Source organism: Xenopus laevis, chromosome 2L, assembly GCF_017654675.1.
Source record: "Xenopus laevis strain J_2021 chromosome 2L, Xenopus_laevis_v10.1, whole genome shotgun sequence".
Lineage (NCBI taxonomy): Eukaryota > Metazoa > Chordata > Amphibia > Anura > Pipidae > Xenopus > Xenopus laevis.
In genome coordinates, this window is record NC_054373.1 from 72,001,833 (window position 1) to 72,014,332 (window position 12,500).

Below are 12,500 nucleotides of genomic sequence, written 5' to 3' on the forward strand. Positions count from 1 at the left end.
GTATATATATGTGTGTGTGTGTGTGTATATATATATATATATATATATATATATATATATACACACATATATATGTGTGTGGTGTGTGTGTGTGTGTGTGTGTGTGTGGTGAGCCAATTTTTTCTGTGTGGTGAGCCAATTTTTCTCTGGTGGTTGCATTCTTATAAGATCCATGCGTACCAATAGGTCTCTTAGGCTCCGGTCTCTTTTGTAGCCCATCAGTGGTCTGGGAGCTTGGTGGAGGTATAGAGATTCATCCATATTTAGCATAGGCCAATTTTTCTTGATGCTTGTAGATAGGTGGTGGAAGGCAGAAGAGCAGGTGGTGGTAAAGATCAAAGGGTTGGCTGAATCAGGTATAGTGGGTTTTGATGTGAGTAATATAGATTGTGTCTGTTGAAGGGCCCTCTCAAGTTGCGTGTTGAGTAGATCCTCGGAGTATACTCTTTCCAGGAATCTATTGAACATTTCCTGTGTTTGTAACAATGCTATTTCCCTTGAGCTGTTGTTGCAGATTACTCAAAGAAATTGTGAGTAGGGGATCCCCCTGATAGTAGCAAGAGGATGGTTGCTGTTCGCATGCAGTATTGAGTTGCGATCCGTAGGTTTCCTGAAGAGTCTAGTGCTTAGACATGAATCCTCAAGGAAAATGTTCAAATCTAGAAAATCAATGTCATGGGTAGCAAAGTTTAAGGTTAATTTAATGTATCCAAGCCGTTAAGTTGATGATGGAAGGACAAAAGGGACTCTTTAGAATGGGTCCATATCAGATATAACGATATAACAGAAATATGTGAAGGGGCATAATGTGTTCAGATTCAAATTCAAACATAAATATGTTGGCGTAGGAGTGCGCGAGTGCACTTCCCATGGCTGTCCTTGAAGTCTGAAGATAGAAGGACTTCCCGAATCTGAAGAAGTTATGTGTCCGTTCTAGTAGATGGAGGAGGAATTCAGTGAGCACAGTCGTGGAACTTGATGTGAGGAGAGCTTTCCTGCAGGCAGCAATGCCCATGTCATGTGGGATTACAGTGTACAAGCTCTTGACATCCATCATAACCAGGATACAATCTGAGGGGATGTCTGATAATTCATTAAGTCTCTTAATCACATGTCGAGAGTCCTGCGTATAAGATGGCATTAATTGCACTAATGGCTGAAGGAAATGATCAATGTATGTAGAAATTGATTGGTACAGAGACCCAACCGCTCAGATGATTGGTCTTCCTGGCGGAGCAGATAGGGATTTGAGCACCTTTGGTAGTGTATGAATTATCGGGGTACGGGGGTAATCAGTGGTAAGATTCTCGTCAAGCCATCCAGCGGTCCTAGCCATCCTAAGAACCTCATCTAATTCCTTCTTGAAAGTGTTTGTAGGATCACCCGGGAGTAATCTATATGTATTCATATCTGATACCTGACTCAAGAGTTCATTTTTATAGTACATATAGTCAAGCAATACGATTTGTCGGCTGGCCTGATAATTAGGTCATTGTCAGCTTTCAGTGTCTTAATGGCCTGGCGTTCCAATGGGGATAGGTTATTAAACTTATGAGTATGGCCCTTTATCTGCTTAATGTCCCTGCTGAATATTTTGCCAAAGGTTCTAATAGGTGCAGGTGTATTTGGAGGATCAAAGGTACTTTTGCTTTTAAATTTAGGTATGGTCTGTGTTGGAGTATCTCTAAAGTGTTCCTTCAGTTTACGTTTACTCTGAAATATGTGCAAATTGACTAACAGGTCAAACGTATCTGGAGTGTTACTAGGGACAAATTATAGCCCCTTTGTTAGCAGGGATATCTCACCCGGGGATAGGATGTGTTTACTCAAATTAAAAATTATATTCTCCTGCCCCTGGGGGGTTTCCCTCTTGGGTTTACGGTTCCCTCGTCTGGTATGGCCCCGCCGTCTCCTCCTGTGTCTTTCTTGGAGCGTGTTCTGACCCCTAAAAAATATTTTGACGTGCTGTTGTTGGGTACTGTGTCAGTCGATTGGTCTGAGCTATCAACAGTAAATAAGGTCCTAGGAATAGATCTTCTTCTAAAGGGGACCCGGGGTTTGTCAGATCTGAGGCCCAATAACCAACCATAGACTTGTTTTGTTTTATAGTCGTCAGATACTTTTTTAAATTTATTCTGTTTGAAGTTCGTCAGGTCTAATTTATACGTATCAATTGCCGTCTTAATTTTACCCGCCCAATCCGTCAGTGTCAGTGTGGAGTGACTCTAAATATTGTTCCAATGTCAGTTTTAATCAAAGTCAGTTCTTTTCCCACTTGTTCAACCACTAGTAGTATTAAATCAAATGAGCATCTATTCAGTATACCACACCACTTAGCACAAAGTTCCGGGTTGTTGCGACCTATGGTGGGGATATTGCTAATTCTGAAGCCACGGGGAATTAGTCTCTGTCTGTGGTAATTAAAAAGAAAGATGCCATGTAGTTGTAGATCTAATTTCTTTTTCTTAAGGGAAATCAGTTCATGGTATATGTCAATATTGGATGTACTCACTGCCACGTCCAGAGGAGTTTCTGTAAAGAGAAACAGAAAAAGATCCAAATGTGGACCGAAACGTCAGGTATTTGTCTTTTTATTTCATTTCACACATCCCAGTGCTACAACGTTTCGGTCCCTCTTGGGACCTTTCTCAAGGAGGGACCGAAACGTTGGAGCACTGTGATGTGTGAAATGAAATAAAAAGACACTTGTTTTACTAAGGGAAGTGCTGGCCCAGGAATGCTTTATTCCAGATTTTGATTATATGATTGAGAATTGGCCGTGCACCCCTGAGATACAGTTGCCTGGGTGCAGTATCAAAAAACGAAATTTCCAACATACAAGCAAAATCCGCACTCACGGGTCTTAAAAATGAATAAAAGTTTTTATTGTAAAGGCCCTTTACAATAAAAACTTTTATTCATTTTTAAGACCTGTGAGTGCGGATCTTGCTTGTATGTTGGATATCTATCTATATATATATATATATACATATATATATATATATATATATATATATATATATATATATATATATATATATATATATATATATATACACACATATGTATGTGTGTGTGTGTGTGTGTGTATATATATATATATATATATATATATATATATATATACACACACACATATGTATGTATGTGTGTGTATATATATATATATATATATATATATATATATATATATATATACACACACACACATATGTATCTACTTTGCACTCCTTCTCCCCTGCAACTCTTGATGAAGTTAGCAAACTTCTAGCCTGCTCAAAACCCACCACCTGCTCCCTTGACCCCATACCCTCTCGCCTCCTCCATCCAATCTCTGATACACTCTCTCCTGCACTTACCCACCTATTTAATCTTTCACTCTCTACTGGTACCTTTCCATCATTATAAAAACAAGCACTAATCACTCCTATCCTCAAAAAACCTTCCCTTGATCCCAGCTCTCCCACTAACTATCAACCTGTCTCCCTTCTTCCATTCGCATCCAAATTACTAGAAAGGCTTGTTTACAAACGCCTGATCCAGCATCAAACTCACAACTCCCTCCTCGACCCCTTGCAATCTGGCTTCCGCCCATCACACTCGACTAAAACTGCACTCACCAAAGTAACCAATGATCTTCTATTGGCAAAGTCTAAAGGTCACTATTCCATTCTAATCCTTCTAGATCTCTCTGCAGCCTTTGACACAGTTGACCACACACTCCTCCTTGACATTCTACACTCAGCTGGCATTCAGGACACTGCTCTTTTATGGCTTACATCTTATCTGTCTGACTGTTCCTTTAAAGTTTCCTTCTCTAACTCTACTTCCACTACTTTCCCACTCTCACACTTGGAGTTCCTCAAGGCTCTGTTCTTGGCCCCCTGCTGTTCTCGCTCTATACAACTTCACTAGGAAAACGTATTCAGTCATTTGGACTTCAGTATCACCTTTATGCTGATGACACCCAACTCTACTTGTCTACTCCTGATCTTTCTGATTCTGTCCTTTCCCAAGTCACAGACTGTCTCTCTGCTGTCTCCTCCTGGATGTCACAGCGCCACCTGAAACTGAACCTTTTTAAAACAGAACTCATTATATTTCCTCCAAGATCTTCCCCTGTCCCTCAGATATCACTCTCAGTAAACAACACCACCTTTCATTCCACCACACAGGCACGCTGCCTAGGAGTTATCTTAGACTCTCACCTGTCTTTTTCACCACACATTCAAACACTTGCAAAATCTTGCCGTATTCAACTGCGCAACATTGCTCGAATACAACCATATCTCAGTTCAGAATCAACTAAAACACTGATTCAGTCTCTCATCATCTCCCGCCTTGATTACTGCAACTTACTCCTCGCAGGTATTCCAACAAATCACCTTTCACAACTCTAATCTGTTCTAAACGCGGCCGCTAGACTCATTCATCTAGCTCGCCGCTCAACATCAGCTGCTCCCATATGTATGTCCCTTCACTGGCTCCCAATCTCTTCTAGAATCAAATTCAAATTACTTACACTCACATTCAAGGCCCTTAATAATGAAACCCCTCCCTATATTTCATCTCTAATCTCTAAATACACTCCTTCACGAAACCTACGCTCTGCTTCTGATCTTCGCCTCACTTCTCCTCTAATCACTTCTGCCCATTCTTGTCTACAAGACTTCTCTCGGGCTTCTGCTTTTCTCTGGAACTCTCTGCCACAAGCTGTCAGACTTTCTCCTTCTTTCCAAATGTTCAAGCGCTCCTTAAAGACCCATCTGTTTAAAGAGGCTTATTCAATGTACCTTAATTAATCATTGCTGTATCAAAAATGACAAAATGTTTATATAATCCTAATGTCTCAATTGTAAAATCTAATGTCCTAACCTTTTAGTTTAACTCTAATCTCTAGGTCCTTCTAACCCCATTGTATTCTGTAATCCTTGTTTGTTATCCACCATTTATTCCCTGTTTGCTATAACTGCAGTAAAGTACTGCGTATATCTTTTATATAAATAAATGATAATGATGATGATGATATGTATATATATATGTGTGTGTGTGTGTGTGTGTGTATATATGTATATATATATATATATATATATATATATATATATATATATAGACAAATACAAGATTCCTCTGCACTCAACCCATTATCAATATATTTAAGACAGAGACATTTTGTGCATACTGCTACTGAAAAATGCCTTACCCTTTAAACAAAACAGGGATTGTTTGTCCATATATTGCAATATATTTAAGCTGGCCAACTACGTCAAAGTCATCCCATATCTGGCCAGTCCTATGCTCACTTTTCATTTGATTCATTAAGAATTCTATGGTTTCATTATACATTTTATAAAAGGGACGAATACGTTTTACCTGCAACTTACTAGCTGCTTTCAAAGTAAAACTCCCAAACTTGGCTGCCCTTTTATTAGACACCAGTGGGATCACCTGACTATAGTTGGAGGGGGTGGGAGCTACAACATGGAGCTGGTCACTGCTCTTGTAGAACTATAACAAACAAGGGAAAGTTGTGCTCACCACTAGTTTTTAAAATCATTAGGCGGGGGTGCAATGAGGGTGTGACAAACAATCCCTGTTTTGTTTAAAGGGTAAGGCATTTTTCAGTAGCAGTATGCACAAAATGTCTCTGTCTTAAATATATTGATAATGGGTTGAGTGCAGAGGAATCTTGTATTTGTCTATATGTATTTTGTGGTCACACCCTCATTGCACCCCCGCCTAATGATTTTAAAAACTAGTGGTGAGCACAACTTTCCCTTGTTTTTATATATATATATATATATATATATATATATATATATATATATATATATATATATAATATATATATATATATATATATATATATATGCACACACACACATATATACATATACATATATATATATATATATATATATATATATATATATATATATATATATATACACATATATGTGTGTGTGTATGTATATATATATATATATATATTATATATATATACACACACTAATATAATATATATATTATGTGTGTGTATGTATGCACAGGATCTGAGAGCAGGGCCGGACCAAGGTATTTTGGCTCCCTAGGCAAGTGCTTCATTTGGTGCCCCCCTCCCCCCAATCAGTAGTCTCACATTACCATTTTCACCTTGGCACATAAAAAAAAGTAATACCTTTTTAGTCTCATAAAGTTCCAATGCCTTCTGACCCTTTTATGTGTGTTCATTGATGTTTGGGTGGTTATGCTATATTATGCAAGGGTCAGCATTGGAACTTTATGAGACTAAAAAGGTATTACTTTTTTATTATATTCATCTTACAAAACTAGGGATGCACCGAATCCAGTATTTGGGATTCGGCCGAATCCCCAAAGCCGAATCCTGGTCGAATTCTGAACCGAATCCTGGTCGAATCCCGAACCGATTCGGTGCATCCCTACTCAAAACACTACCTGGTTGCCAGGTTAAATAGCAACCATATAGCTGCTGAAATTCCAAACCAGAAAGTTGCTGAACAAAAATATAAATAACTGGGAAAAATTCATAGAAAAAGAAGACCAAATGCAAATTGTCAGAATATCACTGTCTGCATCATACTAACATTTAGGGGCATATTTATCAAAGGTCGAAGTTAAAAAAACTTTGAAGTTCGAATTCAAAAAGACCAAACGAATGGAGGTCGAAGTTTTTTTGGGGTCGAATTAGGGCGAATTCGGCCCACTTCGACCCCAAAAAACTTTTTTTTTCTGAACTTTTGTTCAGCAGCTTTCTGGTTTGGTACTTCGATTCGAAGTCTTTTGAATTTCGAACTTCGATCTCCCAAACTCCCCCAATTGCCTTGTCCCACTTTTCTGTCAGCAGACCAGAAAATGCAGCCAAATAACATATTTAGTCAGTCCCCCTTCCTGATTGCACACAAACATGTGCTAGCATCCAGCATGAGTGCGGACACATAGAATATTTTACCAGGCCAAGGTCCCCTCCCAAACATTTATTTAGCTCCCACTTAAAGCCCTATGTACATGTGCCAGCAGCCAGCCCATAAAAATTTAACCAGGGCCCCCTGAACCTGTGTCAGCATCAGTGCAGCCACATAAAATATTTATATTTTATTTAGCCCCCACTACCTGCCCACGTGTACCTGTGCCAGTCAGTGCCACATAAAATTGGTCTAACAACTGTGTCCAAACTTTCTCCAATTCTTCTCCAATCTTTCTTCATTGCAAGCGAGTAAGAGCCACACCAGGTCCCCCTAAACAGTGCCAACATATTAAATTTTTAATTAGCCCCAATACTTGCCCCCATATACCTGTGCCAGCAGCCAGCCGGTGCCACATAAAATTGGTCCAACAACTGTGTCCAAACTTTCATCAAACCCTTCTCCAACCTTGCTCCAGTGTGAGAGTTGAGCCACACCAGGATCCCATGAAGTGCAGCCATATTAAATTAGCCCCCACAACCTTCCCCCTGTGCCTCCAATATCCAGTTCCAATGTTTCTTCTCTTGTGAGGCTAGCCAGCAAGTGTGAGGCCACACCAGCGCAAGTACCGTCAACTGATACAGTGACGTAATGCGCAGCCACCGGCGTCCACTGCGCATGCGTCCAACGGAAGATACAATCCAGCAGGAGGGGTCAAGAGGGTGTAGAGAAATTGGAAACTGACAGCGCTAAGGTGATTGGGGCGGGCGGTTATTAAACATATACACATGCGTTAATAAAGGCCAAAAAAAAAAGACAGTAAAAAAAAAGTTACATTTTTTTTCCTCCTAAGTGCACCCCCCAATGATTGCGCCCTAGGCAGGCGCCTACCCTGCCTACCCCTAGTTCCGGCCCTGTCTGAGAGACTAAGTACCTCTTTCAGATTACTCCCCCTTCTAAAGCTAAACTTTGGCTTCTTGGGCAATTTCTTACAAATGGACTCATCTGACGTCAAAAGCTTCCAGTGCGTCACAACACTTTGTTTGACCAGTGCACTGCTTTCCCCATATTTACTGACGTAGTACATGTCATTCTCAGCTGTTTTTTTGTTGTTAACCTTTTGTCCTACTTCTTGTTCTTTCATTACCTCCTTACGATCAAGTGAGAGGGCCCAATTTTTAGTATCTATTACTAGTTTTTTAGGGTACTCCCTAATTAGGCACATGTCATTCAAGTCAGCCTCCCTTTTTACTAGGTCACTATCAATGCGTACCACTCTAAGCTTCTGTGACTTAGGTAATGAATTTAACAGATGCCTCGGGTGGTTGCCATGATAATGCATTAGGGTGTTTCTGTCAGTAGGTTTTACATATATACATGTCTGTAAAGCTTCATTTTCTTTATAGACTTTTACATCCAAAAAGTTGATCTGCTGCATATCGTATTGAACTGTGAATTTCACTGGACTGTCTAAACAATTCAAGTATTTGACTAATTCTCCCAGATCTTCCATCGGGCCCATCCACAAAAAGAAGATATCGTCAATGTACCTCCTATAGAATGCCCCATACTGTCTAAAAATTGGATGACAATATATAATCACTCTCAAATTTATTCATGTATGCATTTGCGTAAGCCGGGGCTACTTTTGAGCCCATAGCTGTCCCTGTACGTTGAATATAGTATGTAGTTTCAAAATAAATTTTTATCCCAAATAAATTTTAGCAGGGTGAGTATAAATTCAATTGGAGGACCCACATATAATGGATTGTCAATCAATAATTCTATATATATAATTTATATATATTAAAGCTGGCCAACTACGTCAAAGTCATCCCGTATCTGGCCAGTCCTATGCTCAATTTTATCTGATTCATTAAGAATTCTATTGCTTCATTATACATTTTACAAAGGGACTAGGTTTTATATATATATGTGTGTGTGTGTGTGTGTATATATATATATACAAACATCAACCAATCTGTGAACAGTGCTAATTAATTAATCATGCTGGTGAGTGTGTTCTGCATTAACGTATCAGCATCAGTTACAATATTCACAATCAAAAGTCAAAATACGTGTATAAAATGTAATGTATATAAAGAGGTTAACCACATTAAAAATCATTAAAAACATTAAAAGTGGTGAATCATCAAATCTTTTAGAAACATGTTAAGACTGTGCAAATAACAAATTGCCAAAACAGGATTGTCAAGGATATCCATATAATAAAACTAAAAAAATGAAAAAAATTTTTTAAAAATAAGTTAATTAACCAAATGCAGCAGAGTTAGATGGTGCGTTCTTACTGAGTTGATAGCAACACTACCCAAGCCTTATGGGATTCTGCCAAAATGCTAGCCTCTTCATGTCCATGTATATACCCATGGTTCAATTGTTACCAAGTATCAATATGCTTGGGCTACTTATTCCTGGTTGTTACACCTGCAGGTCACAATCATAATATCAAACTGCACTAATCAAATATACTTATGCTGCCTGTATGTATCCCAGATATTCAACTGTCTATAGAACATATTAAACCATTATTTTAAATTTTAATTAATACCTATGTTATTAACATTAGTTTTACTCGACTCCTTGAGACCCCATTTGAAATGCAATGTAAGTGTCAAAAATTTCAAAAACAATTTCAAAAACATTGATTGGTGACACATTGGTATATTGTTTTTGAAATTTTTGACACTTACATTGCATTTCAAACGGGGTCTTAAGGAGTCGAGTAAAACTAATTCACCACTTTTAATGTTTTTAATGTTTTTTAATGTGGTTAACCTCTTTATATAATACAAAACACGGGTAGTGAAAGTTAAACGGAGCTCACCCTTTCCTGTAGCGTGTTGGCTGCAGCTCTCGCGATACTCCGGCAAATCCAAGCCGGCATCTGTAAGGCAATTCCTTACAGTGAACTCTGATGAAGTGTCAATAGAAAGGGCACGAAACGCGTTAGTTCGTACCACTTACCCACTGCCTGTTATCAACTATAAAATTTGAATAAAGCCGTTTTTTCAAAGAATAAGTGTAGCGAATCTTGATGTGGATGGGCCAGCGCTGAACAGCGATACACAGGAATAACCTCTTTATATACATTACATTTTATACACGTATTTTGACTTTTGATAGTGAATATTGTAACTGATGCTGACACGTTAATGCAGAACACACTCACCAGCATGATTAATTAATTAGCACTGTTCACTGATTGGTTGATGTTTGTATTTATGGATCACGTGATGACTTCTGTGTGCATCCTGACGACGGTTCAGAGAGAACCGAAACGCGTTGATGTGGGGTAGATTGTAATACTCCAATAAAAGCCTTTTGCACAATACCCGTGAGTGCTCTTAACTATATCTTTTTATATATATATATATATATATATATATATATATATATATATATATATATATATATATATATATGTGTGTGTATGTATATATATGTGTATATATATATATGTATGTATATATATATATATATAATATCAGACAGTGCCTGCACTCGGTCATAGACGAAGCCAGAGGTGCACGACCAAGTTTGTAGCAATATTGAAAAGAAGGTCAGCACACTCTGTATATTCAAGGTGAAAAAAGTGTTGATTTATTCACACATCATCTGACGTTTCGGTCCCGCATGGGGACCTTTCTCAAGGATACAGTGCAATAACAAAGATACAATTAAATACCCACCCCCCAGTGTATTTTGGGCGCCAAAAATGATGTCACCAGTCCATATAAGGCATGTGAGTCCATCTCCGTTTCAGTTTGCCTTTTTTCCAAATAGCAGTTGCAATATCTCTTTTTACCACCGGGTGTCAGTGTCCAATCCAATAGTGTATGACTGTGTCCATATAGTTTGCAACATTGTGAAAAAAATATAAGACTTAAAAAAAGACTTAAAAAAACTGTATCATTTTACATACAGACAATAAAGGATACTGTTTCTACTTACACAGCAGTAAATACATTCTTTCTTCACATGGTTGTTAGCATTTAATTTCTTATGGAGCGGAAAACACAGAACCTGTCAATATATAAGGGTCCACCAGTTGAATATATGTTGCAGCTTCTTGAATTTGTGCTGCACAAAAACTACTTCAAATTTGAAAGAGATTTCTATTTACAACGCACTGGCACTGCCATGGGTTCAAGGGTAGCGCCAGCCTATGCCAATGCGTATATGTATGAATTTGAAAGCAAATATGTATACGGTCATGATCTCTTTAAAAAGCATGGCAGCTTTTATAGGCGCTACATAGACGATCTGTTTTTTTTGTGGACAGGGCCTTCTGAACAGTTGGAATTGTTTGTACGATCACTCAATGAGTTAGACACGCCAATCAAACTCACTTCAAATTATAGTTCACAGCAAATCAGCTTCTTGGATGTCCAAATCTATAAGTGTAATGGGGCCCTTCAGACACGGATTTACACGAAAGATACTGACAGAAATACACTTTTGCACTATACAAGTCACCACCCTAGGCACCTTCTTGACTCACTCCCCAAGTCTCAGATGATGAGGGTGGCCCGTATAGACAGTGACCCTGAACAGAAGAAAATTGACCTTGAGAAAATGGGTTTGAAATTCCTAGAGAGGGGTTACCCACAATCACTGATCAGACAAACCATGGACACTGTCGCATTAATGGATCGTGAGCAGTTGTTACAGAAAAAGGTGCATCACGTAGAGGGTGGTGATATGAAAGATATGTATTATGTCAGTAAGTTTAATCCCCATAGTAGGGACACCAAGAGGGCTGTGATGAACTACTGGGAGATAGTGGCTAGTGATGAAGTGATGGGGAAAAGGGTCCCACACAGGCCGAAGTTCAGTTATTCTAGGAATACTAACCTCAAGGAACATTTGAGTCCCTCTGATCCAGTGGGTAAATATGCTCAAACCCCATTACAACACTTCTTAGCACCACGCCCTGGGGTGTATAGGTGCACAGGATGTGTTGTGTGTAACACCTTGATTTTGGGCACGGAGTTCAGACATCCAAGGACTGGCAAAAGCTACAAGATCAGACAAAGGATGACGTGCACAACCACCATGGTTGTGTATATCATCAAATGTCCATGTGGTCTCCTCTATTGCGGTAAAAGCGTGAGGCAGCTAAAAGAAAGGGTTAGCATGCATAGGGCGAGCATTAGGGCAGCGTTAGATACTAATAGGATTATTGATCCTAGCAAACAGGACATTGCCCAGCAGCCCGTGGCCAAACACTGGCGTGAGGCCAAACACAGTCCTGCCCAGTTTAAATGCATGCCCATCGATCATGTACCTAAGCCGCCGAGGGGTGGTGACATTGAAAAGCTGCTATTGAAAAGAGAGGCTTTCTGGATCTTTGAACTAGATTGTGTAGCCCCCAAAGGGTTAAATGGGCAACTACAACTAAACTGTTTCCTAACCTAACTTGGTTTTGTCATATTGACAGGTTCTGTGTTTTCCGCTCCATAAGAAATTAAATGCTAACAACCATGTGAAGAAAGAATGTATTTACTGCTGTGTAAGTAGAAACAGTATCCTTTATTGTCTGTATGTAAAATGATA

At 38.9% G+C, this 12,500-nt stretch overlaps 1 protein-coding gene across 7 annotated transcripts in view; it reads left to right on the forward strand.

Annotated features, from left to right (window-relative positions):
- Window positions 1-12,500, forward strand: part of LOC108708145 (Fanconi anemia group E protein) — a 98,129-nt gene that overhangs the window by 74,280 nt on the left and 11,349 nt on the right. For 5 of the 7 annotated variants that reach the window (XR_005965387.1, XM_041582028.1, XM_041582026.1 and 2 more), the window contains one exon: window positions 12,385-12,456. The exons of the other annotated variants lie outside the window; for them this stretch is intronic. Coding sequence is in view for 4 of the 5 variants with exons in the window: in XM_041582028.1 (XP_041437962.1) it covers window positions 12,385-12,456 (72 nt within the window). In the remaining variant the exon portion in view is untranslated. The remainder of the gene's footprint in view (window positions 1-12,384; window positions 12,457-12,500) is intronic. 7 annotated transcript variants of the gene reach the window in all.